Here is a 25,340-nt window from a genome sequence, read left to right as displayed (position 1 = left end):
TTTTCACAAAGAATATTTTTATTTAAAATATCAAAATATTCAATGAAATTTAAATACAAAATGACTGAAAAGGGCATTCCTTACCGGTAAGGCACTTGCTATTTCATAGTTTTGTATTTCATAGCCTTACACAGCTGTGACTTTCCCCTTGCAAAGTGTATACTCAAATCAGGCAGAGACCAAGTCTTAAGCTAAGTTGTATAGTTCATGCTATCTATAGTGCCTTATAGAAGTGTCTTATTTGTGAAAAGGCACAAAAATATCTGTTAATTGAAAGAATAAAAGCTAGTCACTGTCTCCCTTCTTTGCACATTAACAAAAAGCAATGAACAATGAAAGGGTAAACATACAACATTAAAATGGAGAGAGGGAGTATTTAGAAATGCATTTTGTATTAATGTCATTCAGGTTTATTTCTGAAGATGTCAGGAAATTTTGTGGATGTTGCTAAATTCTACTTTAGAGTTCAAATGTTATGGTCTTCTACTAATTTCTACCTCGGTAGTTTTTATTAATTAAGAAATAAGGTATTATCTTTACTCAGAAAACACTATTTTACCAATTACCAATTATTACCAATGGGATATGTACCTGAAAAAAGATAAAAACCCAAAACACAAGATTTTGGTTGTCTCCCTCTCATCTGGTATTCCTTGAGAAACATTCATTGCAATATGTATATGAGTTCATACAGTGTGAAGCACCTGGAAGCGTTAATGTAATAGTATATGTATCAGAATCAGAGACCTGAAAGGTAATAAGTGAGAAGTAGTCTGTGATCCTGAAAGTTCTTTATACAAAGTTCACTAATAATATGAATAGAACAAGAATACTATTATTTACCTGTATCAACTTCTGCCACAAGCTCCCTCTGTCCACTTTGTGTGTTAAAACCTGAGGATGGATGCAATACTTTCTTAATGATCTGCTACACCTAAATGTCTGATCTGACAACTTCACTCTTATATTCTAAATCACTTAATGGTCAGAACTGACTAATTCAAGTATTAAAAATACATGATACAACAATTACACAATTTCATAGCAGTCCATCCATGGTAGGCTTACAGTATTATGTAAATCATTTGTGCAAAAATAAATCAAAATTTATAATTTAACTATCTTGCATTAGAAAGATTTTGGCAAACATGGGATCATTATAGGCTCTAATCATTATTGAGTATAGGATAAAAAGAGTATAGGCTAATGTAATCTCCTAGATATTAAGGAGAAAATAAAAAGTTCTTACATTTGGGAAAATGATCTCATACAAACTATAAGGAAATAAGTGCAAAGCCATAGTTTCCCTCCTGTGGAAGGCTTACATTATAAGTTTCTAAATTTCTAAACCACAAACCTTTAAAATTGAGGCTAAGTTACATAATCAAAATTAGATTACAGAGATCTATTATGTTAACAATGGGAATTATACAGAATAGCAGTTAATAAGAAAAAACTATTTTAAATTAGTTATGTGTAAATGGGTTTGAAAAACAAGAGCCAATTTCAGATTGATTGCACTAAGATAGGGTAACTGCACTGTAAACAACATAAGTACACCTTGGAGATACTGCAGGTTCAGTTCCAGATCAGACCACCATGATAAAGTTCATATTGCAATAAAGTGAGTCAAATTTTTTGGTTTCCCAATACACATAAAAGTTATGTTTATACTATACTGTAGTCTATTAAGTGTGAAATAGTATTACATCTAAAAAAATTAAACATTAAAAAAACTAGCAATAATTTAAAAATAAGGCTGTTGGGAAAATGGCACCTAACAGACTTGCTCATTGCAAGGATGTCAGCCAGAGACCTTCAATTTGTTAAACATGCAGTATCAGCACTTTATTGCACTTTGTTAAGAAAGTCTATGGGTGCCATTTTTCCAAAAGCATTTGCTCATTTTGTGTCTCTGTGTGACATTTTGGTAATTCTTGCAATATTTCAAACTCATTATTATAGAATACTATAATGTTTTAATGATCTGAGATCAGTGATCTTTGGTATTAATACAATGACTTCCTGAAAGCTGAGGTGATAGCATCTTTAAGCAATATTTTAAAATTAAGGTATGTACATTGTTTTTTAGACATAATGCTATTGCACAGTTAACAGACATCAGTATAGTGCAAATAAAACTTTTAAATGCACCAGGAAACCAAAAAATTTGTGTGACTCACTTTATTGTGATATTTCACTGTATTGCAGTGGTTTCAAACTGATCCCTCAACATCTCCAAGGTATGCCTGTATATGTTACTTTAGAAGCAAATTTAATCTTGCATTTTCTCAGATTAAAATGGTTTTTTTTTGCATTCTCTGAAGACTCTCAAGGGCAAGATAGAGGAAGGCTGTTCTAGATTTAAAGGATTGTGGGTATCAAATATTATTTCCACAATGTTGCATTTTCCCTTTAACTCAACTAATTAAAGAAAACTTAATTTAAATTGAAAATGTTTCATTATTAAACACTGTAATAAGTAACATTTAAACATTTTTAATAAAAAGAACAGAACAAATCTTTCATAGAAAGTATACTTCCACCAGAGATGGGAAACTTGGCTCACGATATTCTACATTCTTAAAATGTCAATTACAGTACTACTACTGAACAGCCAGGAACTCAATTTCTTCTTCTTTTTCTTTTTTTTTAAGTGGAGGTACTGGGGATTGAATCCAGGACCTCACACATGCTAAGCACATGCTCTACCACTGAGCTGTATCTCCGCCCCTCCCAGGAACTCAACTTAACAACTCTGAGGTTATCATTTGACAAGATTTACAATCATGCTTTCCAAGGTTTTACAGTTCAGAAGCACTTTAACTTCTCTATGCAAAGAAATTAAGGTTCAGGTTCAGTAAATCATACAATTTATCTGAGGCAGAAATTAGATTAGGGCCCAGGTCACCAGACATTTTAATGCTATTTATCTTAGTTGCCTTAAAATCCATTTATATTTGCAGATAACAAAAACAGCACTATATTAATATTAATTAAATTAATATTTGAAAATATACATACATAAAAATGATAAAAAGGTATAACTAGTAATAAATATGCCATTGGCAAATTATGTCCGTTTAAAATGTATTACCCTAATTTTTCAGGGGATCTCAATGTCAAAGACCCCAGCCAAGTTTTCTGATAGATTTGTTTACACTCAAGCAGAGTAATCGAACTTTAGCATGTACTATTATATAACACAATGGATCTCCACAACCAAATACTTCAGTATTTGGTTCAACTGTAGGTGATAACTTAATTAAGTTGATGATCTATCAATTTAAGAATTATCCTTTCACATAACATGACCTATGGTCTCTTTTTGATGCTAAGTGTTGGTGTCACTAAACTCACAGCAGCATCCTACATAGTCCTGTAATCAGTATTAAGAGACTCCTTTAAAAAAAATAAAAGAGAGACCCTTTAAGTCTCTGTGCCTTCTCTGATAGTTAAAAAAACTCTCAAGCCAGAAATGCTAAAAAAAACTTTCATAAAAAAACTTTAATTAAAAAAAAGGGCAGTACTTGGATTTTAATGTTATCACGGTCTTTATTTACAACTTTATTGGCAAAAAAGAAAAGGGAAAAGTTTAAAACAGTTTAACACAGGGCACTGCAGCTGATCTTGTCAGATAAATGAAGTTTCATTTTAAATGTTCACCTAATTGTCCAAAGATAAACAACACTGAATCTGCATATGCAGTTTCCTTTATGAAGCACAGGCTCATATCTTAGGCAGTCTTTTAAACATATAAATACAAAGGAAATAAAATCACTCATTAAAAACTGCATTAAATGAAGGGTAATTTAAATTTATGTTGTTCCTGTAATAACACATGCCCAATGAAAATCAAAAGCTGGAAAAGCAGTTACAATTCCTATTTGAGTGGACAGTTACAACAATCATTTTCTGCAATGACCATTATATTTTTAATTTATCATGAACTACTCTGAACTTACTATGAGATGTAGCCAAAGTCAGAAGACAAGATGGAAGGAGAATATTCCTTTTTTGGAGGAGAGTAAGTCCTCCAGAATCAGCATGGGAAACAAACATCCTGTTGAAGAATTCTAGGTGGAAAAAAATTAATGTAGTCAATTTCAACTCATGCTGAGCCAGCTTAATTTTTCATTGACTTGTTTGGTGTCATTCTTCTAAATCAAGTGTGTTTAATTCTTCTTCTAGTTCATCCAAATCTTCCCCAGTAAAAAGATTTTCATCAACAGGAACAGCATCGATGGCTCCATTTTCCTGTCCCTCCCCTTCGTTGTCCTCTTCCAAATCACTTCTTTCACCATTTTCAGCCCTACCTCCGGAAGCTTCACTTAATTTGTTTTCTAAAAATAAAAATTGAAATCAATAAAGTCTAGAAAAAGAAAACACTAGTCCATTAGCAACTGACAGTCACATTCTGATTCTACATTTTTTCCCATGAAAGCCTTCCCTAAGATTACTCCAACAAGAACTGATTTTTCTTTTTTCTAAGTTTACATATTATAAAATATGGCTTTCACTGTAGACTTGTGACTGCTTCATGGTTCATACATTTGAGGGCAAGATTTTTTTTGAGGGCAAGATTTATCTTATACAACTTTATGTTCTCTACATGATCTAGCAATTCAATTTTTGAACAGTCAACATTCCACATAACATTTTGTTTGAATAAATGATTATGGAATCAAAAAATGTTGATGATATAAGCAGTTACTTAGCTTCTGGTTTTACAAATAATAGTTAAACCACACTATTTGTAATGCTGTTAATGAGTGTGAATGCAGAAGTATTTCATCTTGTCATCAAATTGTGGGAAAAAAAAAAAAAGAAAAAGAAAAAATCCCAGGGCTATGCAGCCACTTTTCCTTTCAGGTTATATGACTGAGAAAACAAGTATGTTGCCTTTCCTTGTTCAATGACACCAATATTGAACAAAGACAATTTTTAACAGCCTAATTTAAAGTTTAGTTATTTCAAACATCTCTGATGACAAATTCTTGGGGATTACAAGCTCTAAGATACTTGGGAGTTGTGCCTACTGTCACCAAAGCCCTACTTTCAAAAGAAGCAAACCAGCCTGCAGATTGGCATTAAGACAATAGTCTAACAACATTTTCAGATTTCAGGAGGGCAGGCCAGTTTTTCATGTTATAACATGGATTCCTTTATTGTAAAAATAAGGTTAAGCTTTTTTTCTCTCCACTTTTGTCTTGATTAGTATTCTACCTTTTCCTTTCATACCAACTGTACCAAACTTTTACTGTCCTCTTCAAACTCCTCACTCAAGGCACAATTAGATACAAACTGTATTAGCAAACCTTATTTCCAAATACACCTAGCCAGTCTCCCCTCCATTCTCATTCTTAACTGAGCTCACACTTCCAGGTCTTGCTTCTATACCTAATATGCTTTCATATTCAAATTTTCCTTCTATCCCAGATCCTTTTTCTCTGGCTAACAGATGTATTTAGGTTTCCCATATCCTAGGAAGTCCTTCTCATGATCATGGCTCCCTCTCAGTTCTTAACAGCGAGTAGTCTATACTCATTTTTTTTTCTCCTCATTCCTCATTATCACTGCAGTCCCGAGGAAAACTGTAGCCTAGTCCTACAACTCCTTCCATAATCACAATGAAAGAATTATTTCAATTCTCATCTTACTTGATTTTTCTGAATTTTTCTGTCCTTCTCAGTGTTTTTCCCATGCCTTTTTTCTTTTGACTATTCTAAAACACTGATTTTTGCAGTCTGTTCTAGAATGTTCTTATTCTATGTACGGTGCCTAGGTGAGTTCATTTACTCTCAGCTACCAAGGCAGATGACTTTCAAATCTTTTCCTGCTGGGAATGTCTACACAGTATCCTACACAATGCCACTTTTGACAACCAAAACATCTCATACTCATGAAATCCTTAACTGAGCTCGTTAGCTACATCTGCAAACTTACTTTTGTCCCTTAAGTTTCAGTTAATGACTTAATTAATATCTAACCAGCCACCCATTTCCACAGCCTCCACTATTCACTACTTTTGTATATGGCCAAACCACACACTTACATTATCACTCTGGTATTTGCAGGGGTCTAAGTTTGCCAACCTAATCTAACCTCCCTTTAGACAGCTTCTTAGTTCTTAGAATTACACAAAAGTTAGCATACTTACCATCTTTCTCTGAAGTGTATGTGCTGAATCTTTCAAGACTGGCTACAGTAATACCTGTCTCATCTACATCTCTTGGGATATACAGGCTTAAATCTATGTCATTTACGCTCACTGAATCATCAACCTTTAAAAACACATAGAAAAGAAAGCTGTTACTAATAAGAATAGCTCTTATAAATTACCTGCTTTTTACCTCTGACATTTATCTTAATGAAATAAAATTATTACTAATGCCAAGTGAAAGCAATGACTATTGCCAAAATTCACTTCTTTTTCTAAACTTCTGAAAAAAGAACAGTAATGCCTATTTGAAGTTTCTTCCTCTGACATCACACTTACATACAGAGTATATTTTAATCTTTCAATTCAAAGACAGAAGTCAGAATTTTATGGTAACCATATAAGAAATGAAAAGCTATTTGCTAATACTAACGCTGTCTACAACCAAATAATTGTTGTCTCTTGCTCTGTACTTTTTAGTGTCTCTGTCTCATGATTTTTTCAGTATAAAATATTAAACAAAAAACTTTCCTTTTAGAGGGAGAATATAACATACTATACAGCTAATATACATAAGCTTAACTATATATTAGGCACTGCCCTAAGTTCTATAAAGAACTATAAATAAATATAAACTTTTTTTTTAATATCCATGTGTTTTCTTTATTTTGTGTCTTATTTTTCCCATATAAAACAAAGGGTTATAGAAGTGATTGCTGAAGTACACTAAAAGCCATTTATACACACATATATAGCATCTAAGGAAATGATAATTATAAAAGTTTGGTACAAAAATATAGAAAAACATCTTTTCAACTCTTATTTTTTGTTGTTTAAATAGATTCTTTGAAAAGCACTAGGGAATGATTGTTTTTGTTTAATATAAACTTATTAACTCATTTAATTCTTACAAATGTCCTGCGACGTAGGGATTATCGGGATTATCTTTACGTCCCTATCACGAGTGACAGGTGGAGGCCTAGAGTTTAGGTAATTTCCAGGTTAGAGTCAGGATCTGAACCAAGGCCCCCAAAGCTGGGACTCTTAATTATGTTGCTCTATTGTCACTCTCAATCAACATGAGGAAATGAGGTTTCCTCTTACCTCATCACCACCTGTCCCCTGGGTGTAACGGGTATCATCTGCTTCTTCATCATCATCATCAACCAGTTCAGGACGAAATTCAAACACCTCACGACCACTGATCTATTCAGATACACACATATATCAACTCAGGACAAAACTCAAACATTTCTTGGTCATTGATATACACATGATTAAATAAGGATAAAACTTTGCATGATATAGAAACTACAAAATGAAAGAAAGAACAGAGAATCTTATTTTCTGTTGGGTGAGTATGGAACATACCACTAATGCTTTCCCTGCTTTGAAGTCTGCTTTCCTTCTTTCTATATCTTGTTCAAGTTTATCAATCTTTTCTTGTCTTTTTCTTTTCTTCCATGCGAGAAAAGATTCTAGAGTGATTTTGGTAACATTTGGACCTAGGGCAGAACGCTGCAAAGATAAAAAAGTTAATTTTTTTGCTCCAAAGTCATCGATGATAATATCTAATAGTTTTCTTTTAGTTCAATTAAGTCCTCCCCTATGACTGTTATGAAGACATTAAATTTAGAATAAACTGATTTATTTTCATTTTACATGGCAAGGAGCAAAATAAGTGTCCAGAGATACAAACATTTCTAAATATTGTAAAATATATTATTCTCAGCTAGATTTCTTTTCAAAATTGAAGGTAAGACTTGTCATGAGAAATAGTTTTAACATAAGTCAATTGCTGAAAATAATGAATACAAAAAGCACCATGACAATAGCCAAGTTTCATTTGTGTTTCTCAAGAAGATGAGAAAAAAACTAGACAAAAATCACCACCTGCTTCTGACGGCCAATAATCAAGTAATACATATATAGAAAAATAGTATTTGCTGAACATCATATGCTAACACACCCATCTCCACAAATAACCAAACAGAGGGCGATGGAAAATTTACCAAAGAGTATTAGCTAGTATGTGGCAGAACTAGTATAAAAAATCAGTAATCCCAAATATATAAATCTATATTTTTCTATTACAGTATATTGCCTTCTATGTGAGACACCAAACATGTCTTCTTAAGACCAAAGATACATAATCTCAACATTAGACATTTATACAATGTATTTAGATTACCCAAGACAAGGCAAAATGGATATAGTTTGAAGTATACAACCCCGAATCTAGTTATTTCCAATAATCACAACATTTTTCATGTCACTGCCATGAGCTATATCTGCTAACTTAGTAACTATAACTGCTAGTTCAAGAACAAAACTCTTGCTGAGTCAGAGATGAGCAGCTGAAGATTTTCTTCAATGCAACTCATTACCTTCTGTCAGCAGAGTCAGTGTTTTAAGTCCAGGAATGATGACAAAACATACTGAAAAAATGTGGAGTTGTCTCCTTCCATACATGTTAATAACTAGTAAATAATTAGTAATATGGTGGAAAAACAAAGACATCAAGGAAAACATCTAAAACTTCAAGTTCCACCACTCTGAATACTGACCAATGAATTGACATACCAGTTTATCAATCTTCTGGAAACAATTTATTTGATAAGCCACTAGCTAGTACTTAAAGAATTATTTCATAATCCTAAAATTAATATCATGATTGGCTAATGATTATTACTAGGTTTACATTTTAGACATATAAGAATCAAATAAAAAGTAAGGCAATTTTGAGAAAAGATCGTATTATTTTTTCCCTGTCATAACAACATGTTATTGCCCCCAAGTGGTAAATATTAGAATTTCACAATATACTGTTTAATAAGTGTTTTATTGTAGGAAAAAGATACTAGTTACCTCTCGTTCAATTAGATCTTCTAATGAAATTTCATCTTCTTTCTCTTCTTTCTTTTTATCTTTTTTCAATACAAATCCAGGAGGAAGCGCATGACGATACATGCAAATATCACCCCCTCCAGGGCACACCCAAAACCAGCCGTATTTGTTGTTCTCAATAGCTTCAAGGAAATGCTTGCACACCTACAGAGACAGTATCATTCACAAGCAGTGGCTCAGTGTGGTCTATTTCCAAGGTAAATGCTTACGTATTTGGAACACATATATTCTTAGTCACTTCTTTAGGCTAACCACTTACACACAGAGCACCTTTTGTGCAGTAATGTACACAAAATCTTAAAATACTTAACACAATGGTAAATTCCCTTCAGAGTGGATCTGTATAAAATGTCTATATTCGACATTGTTCTAAACTAAATTCTACAAAAAGGATTTGCTGCCATTTAGCCTTTGTAAATGTACTCTGAAAGTCTGGTATTTAAATATGAAAAAATATAAATGGTTACAAAAAATAAAACCAGTAACTTTGTTTTGTTTGATCTTTCCTAAAAACGAATCATATGCAGTAAAGATTCAAACAGTATTTGAATTGCATGAAATTTAGGCAAAATCTAAGAAGGGAGTAAGGTACAAAAGAAACACAAAGGATAATGAACCTCCAAAATATGAATGGGTGCAAGATGCAACTGTACTGAATGAAGCCTTAAGTAATACACTTTACAAATAAGAAGGAAAAATTAACTAATAAGCAATATTCTTTCCCTGAAAAAATACAACAGAGGTGTACGTAAAATTAGTGTTTAGAATTTAATACAGCAAGGTTTTTCACTGTAACTGTACTAGAGATAAGTATGTGGACATGAATGCAGGATCTGAGAAATAATAAGGCACCAATTTTTAAAAGTTCATTTCCTGGAACACCAGAACTATTATCTACCAAATGTTCATTTTGCAATTCATATGTAACAATATTTTCACCTTTGTGATTGAATGTATCCCTATCATTAAAACAGAGTAAGTTATGAATTAAGCAGGTTAAACAGTTCTCTCCATCCAGTTTGCACAAAAAAATTAAGAATTCTTATCTGAAAATGTGATTATGTTCATCCATTTTTAAGAAAGTAAAACCACCTCAGAAAATGGCATTTGAAGGACTTCAGTCACATGGTTTTCAAGAGACTTCTGAACAAGAATTTTGTATAACTTTCACTTGTAAAATCCAAAAACAAAGCTTGATGCACCTTATCTTTATGAAAAGACCCAATAACTTAAAGAATAACCCAGTAGACAATAGCAGCAAATACCTTGCCACATAATTCTCCCTATTGATAAATACCACAGCTACTCAATTCAAGAAAAGGACATACTATTTGAGTTTTTGGTTTTTTCTTTTCCGCCTCACCGTGCTTCTTGTTCACTACTTCTTCCAGTTTTTTCTCATCCCAATTATCCATTGTATCTAAATAAAAAGAAATATAAAGACTAAATACTGTAATTTTATCTACTGTTCCCAAAACACACTGCATATGTCCTTACACAGGAGAGCAGTATTAAAAGACTCATAACCTAACACATTTCCTTTAAAACACCAAAGTTAGGCATCAACAGTGTTGTGAGATTATTCACCAAAATCTAAGTAGATTAGGCAAATAAGAAGGTAGTACTGGAAGACAGGGTAAGAGACAAATTCAAAATAAGCCACTGTTTTTTTAACATCGTCATTTACTTAGTTCAAGGGCATAATATGGTTAATTCAGATTTTATGAAAAGCAACAATTATTCTTTAGGACAAACACATTCCTACTAATACTATAAGTCTTCAAGCTACTAAATTTCTTAGTAACAACAAAAAGTAATATACATTTACTTTTAAGAAAATGTCTTATTTAAAAATACCTTTTTCAAGTTCTTCATCTCTTGCATCAATGTAAACACTTCGCTTTTCACACTTTCTCTCCAGAGTCAAGTCATGAGAGAACTTACACTTATCTCCTTTAGTACACTGTCCTTGCTTGAAGAATGCACATACAACAGATTTGGGATCTGCACCTATGTCAAATGGCATATGGTATTTGCATTATAATCTGCCAGATCATCGATATGGATTCTATCTGAGATACAATTACTTTCAGTTAACTAGTTATTTTTTACTCACTGCTGTGAGAGGAAAATACCACATACAGGTGAATAATAAGACATTTCTTTAAAGTTCTTTCTATAGCATTTTATATCTATTTTTGTTTCTTTCATTCTTACCAAAAAAGAGAGCAGGAGGTGGGAAACAAAGCAAGCACATAGGTTATTCTATAATCACTTATCTAGTTGGAGTCAATAAGGCAGGAGGCTAGAGAAATATAAATGGAGGTATACTGTTAAGAGTTTGGGATTTACAGTTTTTTACAACCATAGGTTTGCTTTGGCTACTACCAAAGACTGGATACTATAAATCAACTAGTAGACTGCCTAAATCCTTAATCTTGCCTTAAGTGTAAGGTTAATGGCTGGAATTACAGTTGTACAATGACACAGCTGTGCACGTATATAAAGGAACCATAAGAATGTCAATGATACAGATAATTTTGACAAAGGGAGCATCATTTTCAGAGCAGACACAATCAGCTTATAATCTGAAGAAACTAAGAGTTTTAAAACATGAGTTACATTTGATATAAATAACACTTCTGAAATTCAAAGTTTACCTTTACTTATTTTTTGAGCAGCAACTACAGGTTTGAACAGCTCATTTAGCTCTTGCAATTCTTTCTTCTTGTCATCTTTTTTCAATTTCTTTTCAGCTTCACTTTGTGCTACCTATAATATTCCCAGGTATAATATGTAAGTTTGATTTCATATAATAAAATTGTTTTCATTACACAGTAATATATATATATAATATCACTGACATAACAAAGACAATTGCATATTTTATGTATGCAGTTCTTACTTCTTAATATCAGTGTTAAAACGGCCTTCAGTATATATTAAATGGTGTGGTTAAACTATTAAATGAAATTGCTAAATCTTATAGCAATTGACTTTTATAAAAAAAATTTATAACTTGTACCATGCCAAGTTAAAAGCATATTCAAAAGCTTACAGCAATAAGCATTAAGCATATGCTACATGCCCAGCATTTTTAGCAAACAGTTCTCACCTGGGATTTTCTTCTTGTGATAACAACCCACTCCCCAGAAACAAGTAGGTGCATTATGAAGATCAGAGATACAAACATCCTGAAATGCACAGTCCCACACAATAAAGAATTGTACCAACCCAAATACCTATAAGTAATCTTGTGGAAAAATACTGGACTAGGTGAATGTGGGAGATTAAACAAAACAAACATGACATATGACATTGCTCCAGGCATACAATTTACATACCTAATATGATTAGAGGATTCATCCAAACATTTATATGTCAGGTCCTATGTTAGATGACAGGGAATACAAAGATGAAAAGACAAAGATGCTTATTTAAAGAAGCTCAGAATGTAGAGGGAAGACAGACATGTCAACAACTATAATACAATACATGGTGTCTGGGAACAAAGAATGCCTATATGCTTAAGAAAATTAGACAGATCTAATACTTTATGGATGAATTATTTTGATGGGCAAGAAATACAGAGAGCCAACCAATGCAAAGATAGGGACCAGAAAGTACAAAGTATGAAAAACATCGATGAGAAATTTGGACTGTATCAGTAGGTGACAGGGTAAGACTCAAGAGTTTAAAATAAGCTAGTGACACAATCAGATTATATTTTATAAAGATCACAATGGCAACTTTGTGAAAGGTGGACTAGAAGGAGCCCAAGAATGAAGGTAAGGAAAATTATGAGGCTAATGCAATTGCTGTAAGCAAGAAAGCACAAGAGCTTCAAACAGGCATTAGTAGCAGGGATGGAGAAAGGGGGAAAGAGAGCTCTTAAGGAGGTAGAAATGTTAGGACTAAATGACTGACCGGACATGAAGTTTAAGGGAGAGGGAGGAGTCTAGGATTATCATATATATCGTTAGTGCTGTTAAGTGAGACAGGGAATACAGGAGAAACAGGTTTCAGAGCAGGATATGGAGATGAGCTCAGTTTTAGACATACCGGATATGAGATGCTTTACAGGGCATCTAGGTGGAGCTACGTAGAAGGCAGCTGAACATAGATCTAGATTCCTGGAGAGAGGGTCTAACTCTGCGATAAAGATCTGAGAAATAGTTGCCTACAGATAACTAAACTTTAGGTGTGTGTGAGATTACACAAGGACAGCATAAAAAAGTATTAAGAGCAGAGGACAGTTCCCTGAAGAATACCAATATTAAGCCAACAGAACCCAAAAAGCCCATTAAAGGGACAAAGAAACATCAAAGAAACAGGTACAAGTCCAAGTCAAAAAAGTATTAAAGGAAGAAGAAATTTTAGGAAGGGAAGGGCCAAACACAACAGGGTTAAAGACATTCTAAATCCTGATTTTGACCATGTGAATGGAGGTATTTAAATAGAAAAATGGGAAAAAAATTTTTTAAAAGAAAAAATTATGTCATTTTATTTTAAAAATAAAGTACTCTTTGCTCATTAGCCACATTTCACACATTTGCGGGGCTCAAACCAAGAGTTCAATGGATGCTTGCAAACCATTTTTTAAAATACTGTAAGTTAGAAATCAAACTAATGTGAAATAAAATATGGTTTGTACTCCTACTTGACAAACATATCTTGTGACCTAGAAGGAAAAGTTCAAATTTAAAACGCTCAGGTTTCATGGAGTTCCACTCAAGCACGACAGTAAAGCAAGAATCAACCCCTGGCTCCTCCTCTTGCCATCTTGAGTTTCATCCCACCATGTGTGTGCAGGGAAGTGGAAGGTGTAGAAGAGGACATGGTGTGGATCCAGGCTCTGTCCACAATCCTAGCACAAATCCTTCCTTTGACTACTTCAGGCATACTGGCAGTACAGTATACCCTAAGACGGACCTAGAGTAACTGACCTTTGTAGGCCCTGAGCTGTTGTGGGGAGAGCTATACCTGGAGGAGATGTAAAGTACAGTCATCTTCTGCAGCATGGGGCCTAGGGTGGGGCATCTCTTGCCCAGCTCTAATAGCAAGACTGTTGCTCATTTCCAGTGTTAAGTATGGTGGTTAGGTACCTCATGTTCACAGATAAAGGGCCTAGTACTCAAGAAATACCAAAAATATGTTACTGAATGTACACTCAAGCCTAACAACCACAACAAATTTTATGGCTCTCTCAGGTCTATGAAATCTGAAATTACCAGTCAATATACTTTCCACTGGAAGAAAAAGGAGGGGAATCAGGTTTGAAATGAATGCTTATATTATGCCAGAAGATTTACATTATCTTCTCATTTAACCATTATATGAACCTAGAAAGGTAACTGCTATTTCACTATACTACAGATTAAAGACCAGTGTCATTAAATAATTTAAGATCATGTAACAAGTAATAGGGGGATGCATAACCAAGTTGATTTGATTCCAAGGCTTGAGCATACATTTTTACTAGACCAGGCTACTAAGTCAGCAATGTGGAAGATCAGGTTTTTGGCTCTAGAGTCAAATTGTGTGTAAAAGAAAGAAAAGTGCTGGAGGAACCCAATTTGTAGACAGCATCAGCGACAAAGGTTAACCACCTCACAAATGTATATTCTGATATTCCCAGATGAAAAAAAAAGGTGCCCCTAAAAGTTAAGGAAAAAGAGATAGAGTGGTGAAAAAACTACTTTTTAAAATAAAGGTCCATGGCTATAAAATCTTAAACTCAAGAATGTGAAAGAGATAAAGAAAATTAAGAAACAAGAATAGAGATTTGAAGAAAATGGAGTGAAAATTTTTTGAATGAGTTGCCAATTGATAAATAATTTCAAAATTTACATGAAAAAAGAAATGCCTAAGAAAATTAAAAAAAAAAGAAAGAACGAAAGAAAAGGAGTAATACTGGGCAGTGGAGGGGAAGGACTTGCCTTAATAGCTAATATTACTATGCCACTGTTAATAAAAAATCAGTGTGATACTGGTTTAGGGAAAGATACAGAATATCTTACTATATAAATAGAATAGAGAATCCATAATAGATCCTAACATATATGAGACTTATTAATATATGTAATAAGGGTATTTCAATTGAATGGGATAAACGATGCTGGTATAAGTGGCTATTCATCTGAGTATCATATAAAATAAATTTATATGATAAATTATAGACTGCAAATAAAATAATTAGGAAAAAAATCTAGGAAAAGCACACATAATCTAGCAGCAGAAGAGACGTTTTAACCATATAAAACAAATGCTAAACATATCTGACAATACAAAAACTAAAAACTGTTGTACATCAAAATGTAACAGAAACATCACAAATTACCTACAAGTAAACAAAAGGTGTCTCTCATAAACTGATAAGAAAAAGACAAATAACTAAAAAAGCAAAAGATCTGAATAGGCAAGTCAGAGAAATTCAAACCCAAATAGCCAACAAGCATATGAAAAGATATTCAAACTCACTTCCCAGTAAGGGAAACAAAGTAAAAATGAGGTATCACTTTATACTTAATCAGACTGGGAAACATTAAAGAACTGTAGTACCTATAATTCATGCACTGCAAATGAAAATGTGAAGCATTACAATCTCTACGGAAAGTGATCAGGCAAATTTATTAAAATTAGAAATCCATTTCCCTTTATTTAGAAATGTGTCACAGGTACTTTATGCTACAGAAATAAAAGCACAATTGCATGTTAAAGTACATGTAAAAGGATATTTCTTGTAGAATTGTCCTAATGTCAGAGAACAAAGTGATCACTTGTAAACAGTGAAATGGATGTAATACATCCACATCCTAGAATAGTATGCAGCCATTAGAATAAATTAGAGCTACATGAAAATGGTTTGGAGGAATATCTAGGAGATATTGCTGAGTAACAAAGGCAAAATGCAGGAAAGTTTATAGTGGATTCCATTTTGAAATTCAATTACAATGTCAAACATTTTTATCTGCAACAATGCTGTATTACATCCATATGCAGAAAATGCAGACATTTAAGTTATTTACCTGACGTGGATTTTGTTGACCAAATTTAACTTGATGAGTGACAGCCTTGATAAACTTCTGTTGCTTTGCTCCTTTTTTATTCTTTAGACCGAAAGTTTTGTCCTACATGAGGAAAAGTATTGAAATATCTTAGCAATTTACATTAGTTTCTTGTCTGCTTTCAGTCATATCTAAAAATCATTCTTTCATTTACCTATTGGTAAGAAAATTATTCTTTCCTTTATGCTATACACAGACATGTAAAAAGCTAGAACATCAAGGCAAGGCAACATATGACCTCAAAACACCACCCAGATTCAATACATACTTAAAACTACTATCATCAAACTTGTTACTGTGTGATGCATTTTCTGAATTGTGCTTTAGTGTATCAGTACAACAGGATGTGCAAAGTTGTTTCACCAGGATAGTAAGTCCAGCAGTCAAGTGAATTTAGGAAAATACTTGCTTAACAGGGTTTTAAATTCTTAAACACAAGATATCTGAGAACCTTTACCAGAGAGATACAGTAGACAGCAATCCCAAATCTTATTTTACCTCAGAAAGCATTATTCTCAGAATATCCTGAGGGATTATTCTGTGTACTATGGAACACATTTGGGGGAATACTAAAGAAGATACATTAAGCTCTGGATTGATTTTTTTGGGTAATAGGGTTATCCTCTCAAAACAATTAAATTTAAAGAACTCAAACTACTAAAATGTATACATTATTAGTTGTTGCTAAAATGAAAATATTAAAATTGAAATACACCCAACTAAAAAGCAATTTTATTTAAATTTGAAATATTACTAAATTATAATTTGGGAAAGCTATTAATACAAGAGCAGCTTTCACTTATGTGCAAGGCACTAATGGTGGTCTCTTACTAAGTCCGCAGTACAAAAACATTTAGAAACCACTGAACTAGTGTGCGTTTGAGGGCAGCAGTGGGTTGAATAGTGTCCTCCCAAAATCCCCGTCTACCCAGACCTCAGAATGTGACTTTATTTGGAAAGAGGTCTTTGTAGCTGTAATAAATTAAGATGAAGTCACGCTGGATTACAGCGGGCCCTAAATCCAATGACTGGTATCATTGTAAGATGAAAGGACACACAGACATAGAGAGAAGGCAATGCGAAAAAAGCAGCAGAGATAGGACTGACACAGGTACCAGGCAAGGACTGCCAGAAGCCACCAGAAACCAGGAAGAGGCAAAGAAGGATTCTTCCCTAAAGCCTTGCGAGGGAACATGGTCCTGTCTGCATCTGATTTCAGATTTCTAGCCTCCAATCTGTGAGAGAATAAATTTCTGTTGTTTCAAGTCACCCGGTTTATGGTAATTTGTTATGGCAGTCACAGGAGACACAAGAGGCCTGACTGAGCGGGCTACACTCTGTGGTGAATGGGTGGCAAGGCTGTCAGGAAACCACCAAATACTGGTATCTGAAGTCCCTTTTTCCTGTCTTTCCTCTCTGGAGAAGGATCCTCTAGCTAGAAGAGCAATAAGCCCGGCTAAAGGACTGGAGAAGACAGCAGGTGGGAAAAGGTGTCTCTTAGTTTGCTGCACAGACCCTTTAGTGGCCATTTTCAGGCTCACATTTTAACCACTCCTCTCACATCCTTTGTGCCTAGAGTTCCAGAAGCAGAAAAGCCTCTAGATTTATCCCCCACCCTGCCCCGTTTCTTGCAGGAGTAATCATCTGGCTGAATGGTGGTAGATATGAACTATCAGCTACTTCTACACTTTAACCCTCATTTTACAGCCTCTTGCCTTCTGCATTACCTAGTATCTCCCATTGTTGACCTTTTCCAGAATTTTGCAGAGCAAATCCACTTGCTTCTCAATGGCACATTCCTAGGTGGGCACTCAGGCCTGACTGCTCTTCTCTACTAAGTCAGTTAACCAGCTAATCAATCTACTATCAATCTTCCTATGTTGAGGTTCAAAATTATAGATGTCTCCTAATTTCAAGATGGGGTTTCTTTTTCTCATTCTCTTGTTTATAAGTGAATTTCAAAAAGGAAGAGGCAAAAAGGTCTTAGCTTTTGAAAGTTACCTGAGATTCTCTAAGAGGTATGGAGTCTGAAATAAAGTGGCTATTTAAATCCTTTATTTTGGTATTATTTCTAAGGGAAAAGATAGGGTAATGGGAAGAAAGTATTACAGATAGAGAATACTTACTTATGTGGACAAGCTGGAGATGGAAAAGACTAATAAAACATATCTTTCAATGTTCTTAAGATTGCAAAATTCAAGATGTTTTAGTTCTAAAAGGTTATTTCTCATTGGGAAATATCTCTTTATTCATCACATCTATATCCATCTATACCCCAAAACTTCAGTTTCCCCTACTTAAATGCCTATGTTTTAATACTACCTCATATTAAAAAATCCTACATGAATTTTCTATAGCCTATGCATATAAAAAAAGGTACTAGAGGTAAACAGAAGTTGAAATTTTCTGCAGAGTTTTTTTTGTTTTTGTTTTTTAAATGAATAGCTTCCCTTGTTTTTACAGAGAAGAGTGTTTAACACTCAATCCAATTAGAAGAGAAGATGTCAAGGGTAAAGTGACAATATGGAAAGATGATCACATACAGCAACAAGGTGAGAAATGCCATCCTTTCCTTTTACCAAAAGTAAGCTCTTAATGGGGGGATGGAAAAGTCTAGATAAAAATATTATCAGGATCAAAGTGCAACACCATCCACATATGCCTCAAAAGAGCGTATCTGGGGTTCAACTCATGCCTTTTAAGTAACTACAGAGAGGAAGACAATCTATGAATAAACAAGGCCAAATAGCAAGGTAGATTCTAGACATATGAAGACTTAGGAAAGAAAAAAGTCCTCTAAGGAGACCTGGCCAGCTAGAAAAGAAAGTACTTGTACCAACAGCCTGTGGTAGGGGGGTATGAGCTCCAGATCCCAGAAGAAAAACAGTTTTTCAGGTTTAATTACACTGCTTTAGCACATAATTAACCAGTCTAAAGAGATAATGAATGAGTTGTGTTTTGAAAGTCTCTAATTAGGTTAGAACTTGGAAATCATCATTCTTTCCAGAGATAAGGGATACTTATTTATCTAGCACTCACAAAACATAAACTCCTGAATATATACTTTACTGAATCCTCTTAACAATCCTATGATATTCTATTACCTCATTCTGTAAATGTGGATATTGAAACTTAAAACTGCTGAACAATTATTCTGAAGTAACGTTGCTTGTAAGGGACAGGCTGTAGAGTGTAATGATTTAAGAGTATAGAATAAGCTCTAGAGTCAGACTACCCAAGTTCTAATCCTAAATAGAACTGGATAAATTAGCTTTTTTGCCAGTATTATTTGCAAAGTGGGTCTCACTCTAACCTCTTAGGATTGTCATGAACGTTAAAAGATTCACTATAGGGGTGGAGCACAGTGGTTAACTGCAAGGACTCTGGAGCCAGGCTTCCTGGATTTGAATCCTGACTCTGCCACCTGTCAGCTTAGTAACCTTGGGCAAGTTATTTAACCTGTTTCTCTTTCCTCAATTGCAAAAAGGGCAATAACACTTAACTCAGAGACATAAATTTACCACTAGTAGTAGATGGCTTGTTTCTCTTCTTTCCTTGCCCCAAAACACTGAGAATTGTGTCTGGCCCAGTGATATTTGAACCAAGGAATATTTAACTGCAAGGAAAGTTGTTGTTCTTTCCACCATGAAAAATTACTTACCAGAGAAGCCTAATTAGGTTATAGAGTTGGTTGGTACAGAGAAAGTTTTTGAAATACTACACTGTGGACCTGGGATACACATAGTATCTCTTGAAAATAGGATAGTTTGCAATTCAGAATTCTTCTGAAAGGCTTCATCCCTTTTTCTTGAGTTTAGCACAGATTCGTACCTAAAGATTAACCTGGATGGATTTAAGGGTCAGGTGACATGAGACAGGAAAAATGGAGGCTACACTCAACCTCACAGTACCTAAAGATTAACCTGGATGGATTTAAGGGTCAGGTGACATGAGACAGGAAAAATGGAGGCTACACTCAACCTCACATGATGGTTAAAATAAAACTAGGGAAATAGTGGTCCTCATTAGATTAATAAGGTCCCAAAAGTTACGTGATACAGAAGGAACAGTGTATAAACTGTTTCAGACTTGGGAAATTAAATACAAAGGAGTTTAGAAAACAGGCAGTATTTCTAAGAAAAGGATGGCTCCCTGAGGCTCCAAAAGCTTAACACTCAGTGAACTCTACAGACTTTACTTGAAACAGACATGTTCTCCCCCTTCCCACCCTTAAGTAATCCTGTTTCTTTTACAGATCAGCCTCCATTCCTTAAATAAGACATCTGAAAAAAGGAAGGCAGTGGGAGGGCAGGTCAGTACTAAATACTGCTCCAAGATAACTGGAGTCTTCCTTATTGGAAACTAGGGGTAAGCAAAGGCCAGCACTGTTTTACCTCTTTAGTTTCCCCCTCAGATGTACTCTAATGTATTTTTGTTGTCCATCCATGCAATGGATATTCTGCAACTGGTTAATTCAGCTTCAAGAAATCAGCAGTTGACCTTGGCTGAAGTTTTTCACTGGCAACAAGAATCATTTCTCTTTCTGTACCCTGTATACACCTGGATCCTATCCCTATAGGTCTCGATTACTATTTCCTTGCTGCTACACGTCCTTAGTTCGACATCCTTTATTTGCTTACCCTAAACCCAGATTATTTCTCCCTTTCAACTACCAAACCTTCCATTTTCCAAAGCTGATTTCAGTTTATTAAATTTTAGCCAAAAGAAAGCAAATGGTATATGCCATCTGAGACAACTGTATAAATGTTTAACTGAATTATAATCTTTTTTGATATACTTATTTCAGAAAATACTTATAAATACAAATGAATTCATTCAATTTTGGAGAGTTTAAACAGGGAAGAAAAAAATGCAGGCACTACAGGGAAATAATTTCAAGTGATAGGAAGCACTGTATAAATAGTGCAGGTTAGTCTGATTACTTCTCCTAACTAGTTCTCATTTATAACATTAATAAATTAACAACAGCTACCAGTTACTGAACAAAAACCATGTGTCAGATACATTACATATGTCGTCTTATTTAACCCACAGCTCTGTGACATAGGGATCAGCTCCATTTTGCTGGTGAGAAACTGTGGTCAGATAAGTCATGTAACTTGCCTAAAACAATAGTGTTTGAAATTTTAATGTGAAATACGGGTCAAATGCAGGTCTATCTGGCCCCAAGCTGGTGTTTCTTTCATTAAATTATTCTGTCTCTCATGCCTCTTTTTACTTTCTTTACTTAAGAGTTCTCAAATGTTATATGTTGCTGTTTTTCTACAGATAAGTGCCTATGATGGTGGCAGTGGAAGCAACAGAAATACGGAAGTGAGGATAGGCAGGTAGGGCAACAACTTATTTTAAAGTCTCTTCAAAAGTGCTGCTTAAAAGCTTTTGTTCTACTTAACTAACAATTTTTGATGAACTTAGAATTTCAGGTCATATTCCTATAAAACCTTCCAAAATTAACCAAACTCTGAAATAAGTATTAGCTTTTTACATGTCAAAATATAGATTACAAAAAACATTTTTTCACAAAACTTACGGTTATAGAAATCAATAACTAGTATGAACATCCATTTAAGTATGTCACAAGATATTTTTTACTTCACTAAAAAGAGAACTACCATATGACCCAGCAATTCCACTCCTGGATACATATCTGAAAAAAAAAACCCCACTAATTCAAAAAGATACACACACCCCAATGTTCATATTTACAGTTGCCAAGATATAGAAACAACCTAAGGGTCTATCAACAGATGAATGGATAAAGAAGATATGGTGTATTATACAATGGAATACTTATCAGCCATAAAAGAGAATGTAATTCTGGCATTTGCAGCAACATGGATGGACTTGGAGGGCATTATACTAAGTGAAATAAATCAGACAGAGAAAAACACACTGTATATCACTTATATGTGGAATCCAAAAAATACAAAAACCTAGTGAATATAACCAAAAAGAGGCAGACTCACAGATAATAGAGAACAAACTAGTGGTTACCAGTGGTGGGGCAGAGAGAGAACACAATATATGGTTGGGGGGGAGAGAGAAATACAAACTATTGGGTGTAAGACAGGCTCAAGGATGAACACAGAGAATACAGCCAATATTTTGAAATAACTGTAAGTAGAAGGTAACCTTTAAAAACTGTACTAAAAATTAAAAAGCATGCAGAATTTTAAAAATACATATTCTACTTCATTTTAACTGTTAAAGGCTTTGGTAATAAGAACCCTTTCTAGTATTCAGAATTGTACAAATCTATACAAAAATTGATAAAGTGCGGTTCTGGATGAAATCTGATTGAGGAGCTGGGAGCTAAGCCTGCTGTAACTCTCCTCAACCCCTTATAATAGTCATTGAGATATGCTAGGGCTTTAGGAAAGTTAAAAAAAAAAAAGTCACCTATAGTATTCAATAAAATGGAATATACTGCTTCCTAACCAGCTTAGATAACACAGTATTCTCTATAAATCTGGTTTCACAAAAAATGATATAACTTAACCTACAACTTACAATATTGTCATACCTCTCAGGTGGTAGCAAACATTCACGCAGCACACTACCATTAAAAAAAAATTTACTACCTTTAAAAAAAATCGCTCAGATGTTAAATGTGGGGAAAGAAAGGCTTATTTTCACTGTTCTCTTAGAATATTTTTGGTCAGTTAGAGAATATAGTTGTCTATTCTGCTTTCTTTTTTTTTTTTTTTTGGCGAAGTCTTCATTAATGAAATTAAAGTCTCGATCTCTTCACCTTAAAAATAACCTTGTTACAAGATGAGTGGAGCCATAATATACCTATCATTTTTACTTGATGGGATACAATAAATAACGTTTATGTACAGTTCCTTAAAATAAAAATAAACATTTATTTAAAAATAAAAACTGTATACAGTTAAAACTCGGTAATGCAAAAATATACTTTAAATTGCCACATAACATTTAATTTCACGTCTATATAGAAGTTTTACTTTGTCTCATGGTCTAACATGTTAACTCAACCTTAGTAAAAGAAGCTGACAAGTAAAATGTCATCCCTAAAATACACTTGGTTTACACAGCACTTAATGCCATTAGATCACCATAGCCAGAGATCTACTTAAGTGCCAAGAGTCCAGATTGTTCAAAAAGGTGATAGCAGACACAGGTGTGAAGGTGACAATCATTCTGTTTTCAAATCTCTAGTTATGTCACTTCAAGATAGCTCTGAATCGCAAATTGGCAATAAGAATACAGGTTCTGCTTCAGAGCTGGAACTTGACCAAAGCTACTAGAATTATAAATAAGCATGTGAGTTAAATCCCATCAGCAAACTTTAAAAATTTTGTGAAATCTGACAAATGTAAGTTCTGATCAGGTTTATACAATGAAACCCTGAGGGCTTTCAATGATATTTTCCAAGACTGTAGATACTGAATATTAAAGACAATAATCATTTATAAATCAACATCTCATTTCGAAACACCAGCATGCATTTTGGTGGTGTTCTAATAAAAAGTTAACTATTCCACAAAAGACTGTCCATTAATTATTCAGATATTACCTTATGCAGGAAAATGGTCATGGCTTTCCCAATCTAAAGCACACGAGGACCTATTTAATCATGAGAAGGATTAATAGCAGGAATCGAGGGAAGAAATATCTTATTGGGGGATGTATGATACGTTTATGGAATCGCAAATACAGTTCACGTGGAAACTCATACAGTCGTCGGAGAACAAACATAAAACATTTGAGAATGTCAATAGCGTTCCCCTGCTTTTATTAAAGGGCTATAGCCTCAATGTACTAAATGAACACACACACACACACACACAATCAAACAAATCCAGGCACGGTACTCAACACAGCTAGTGACATGAAACCTTAATCTCTTAAAACGTCATTCAATTTAATTCAGAATCTATGTGACATGTACAGGACGGGAGGCTGCGACATGAGAAAAACCTCCTCTTTTTATGTAACTTCAAACAGTTTAGAGATTGATCGAAAAAGCCACGAAAAAGAAGTAATTTGTTGGCTTGAAAGAACTACTACTCCTAGATGATGGGGAAAGAAAAAAGAAACACATAGGCTCGTAATGAATCGGCCTTCCAGAAAGAGTCTGGTCCGAGCCAGTTCAGCGTATTTTTTAAAACACAAGCGTAGAACGGTCTTCAGTTCTGACTAGCCAAGAACACAACCCCGTGGTGGGCACTGGGTGGGGGGTCGTTTCGCACTGGAGTCGGGGAAGGCGGCCGTGTGGGCGGAGAAGCAAGGGCTGGGTGCGGGGGCACCAGCAGCGTCACTAAAGCGGGGAGGGATAGCAAGCGTCATCGGGGGCTGGAGAAGGGGCAGTGGGGCACACAGAGCCAAAGGGAGGGGCACGTGGCCCGGGAAGCCGCGGAAAGGAGCCGGAGAGTTGAGGAACGGGGAGGCTGGTTTCCTGAGGGCTTGCGGCGTGAGTGGGGGAGGGGGTGGGTACTCACTTCGATAATCTTCTCCTTCTTTTTCTGCTCCGCCTTTTTGCTGCCCCCGGCCTGAGCCTGTTTCTTGGGGGGCATTGCGGAGATAGGTGGCACCGGCCGGACTTAAGCGCAGCTGGACACCGTCAGGGACTCTAGCCCCGCGGTAGGAGGAGGAGGAAGACGCGCGCCGCCGTCGCCGCCGCACCGCACGGAAAGCTAGTCGCTTACTCGCCGCCTAAACGCGGCCTTTGCGACAGGTCGCTGCTGCAGTGCATTGTGGGTAGCGAGGACTGGCGCCCGGAAGCCGAGCTGCGCGTGCGCTCCTACCGCGGCCGGCCAGGAGCGGGCAGGGACGGGACGTGGGAAAATGACTACGCGTCACACGTGATGTCGCTCACTCACCTGGCGTTTTCTTGGTTGCGGCAGGCCTGGTATGGTGGGGGCAAGTGGGTTGGAGCCCACTGCGCTTGTGTTCTCTCTACGCATTCTGTTTGGCCGAGGATGGGCAGCTCTTGTCCACCTTGGCCTCGGGCGGAAGCTTCTCCTGTCATCTGGTTAGTGTCCGCCTGTACCATAGTGGGTGCCCACCGAGCAGCCACCCCAACTCAGGGCTGTTTGGAAGGCCAGCGTACCCATTCCCTTCTTCTCATGTCCAGGTCGGGCAAGGCCTCCTGGCCAGCTAGTGCGACGTGCTTCAGGTTACTGGGAAAGTTTATGAAGAAATGGACAACGTTTTGTTTT

At 35.3% G+C, this 25,340-nt stretch overlaps 1 protein-coding gene across 1 annotated transcript; it reads right to left on the bottom strand.

Annotated features, from left to right (window-relative positions):
* ZC3H15 (zinc finger CCCH-type containing 15) lies at positions 1-24,828 on the bottom strand. The gene is made up of 10 exons (XM_006189241.2): positions 24,621-24,828; positions 16,096-16,197; positions 11,728-11,839; positions 10,925-11,077; positions 10,396-10,487; positions 9,029-9,211; positions 7,532-7,678; positions 7,265-7,366; positions 6,161-6,284; positions 1-4,343 (listed from the first exon to the last, which is right to left on the bottom strand). The coding sequence occupies exons 1-10, from the start codon at positions 24,693-24,695 to the stop codon at positions 4,153-4,155; spliced, it is 1,281 nt and encodes a 426-aa protein (XP_006189303.1). The 5' UTR covers positions 24,696-24,828; the 3' UTR covers positions 1-4,152.
* Positions 24,829-25,340: the final 512 nt, after the last annotated feature.

This window comes from Camelus ferus, chromosome 5, assembly GCF_009834535.1.
Source record: "Camelus ferus isolate YT-003-E chromosome 5, BCGSAC_Cfer_1.0, whole genome shotgun sequence".
NCBI lineage: Eukaryota > Metazoa > Chordata > Mammalia > Artiodactyla > Camelidae > Camelus > Camelus ferus.
Note: the sequence above shows the minus strand (reverse complement) of the source record. Positions and strands in the feature narration are given on the sequence as shown.

Coding starts and splice junctions, on each gene's coding strand:
- ZC3H15 (XM_006189241.2), bottom strand. CDS start 24,695: ATGCCCCCCAAGAAACAGGCTCAGGCCGGGGGCAGCAAAAAGGCGGAG. Junction 11,078..11,727: donor TGCTCAAAAAATAAGTAAAG/GTAAACTTTGAA, acceptor CATTTGACATAG/GTGCAGATCCCAAATCTGTT. Junction 9,212..10,395: donor AAAAACCAAAAACTCAAATA/GTATGTCCTTTT, acceptor CTGTCTCTGTAG/GTGTGCAAGCATTTCCTTGA.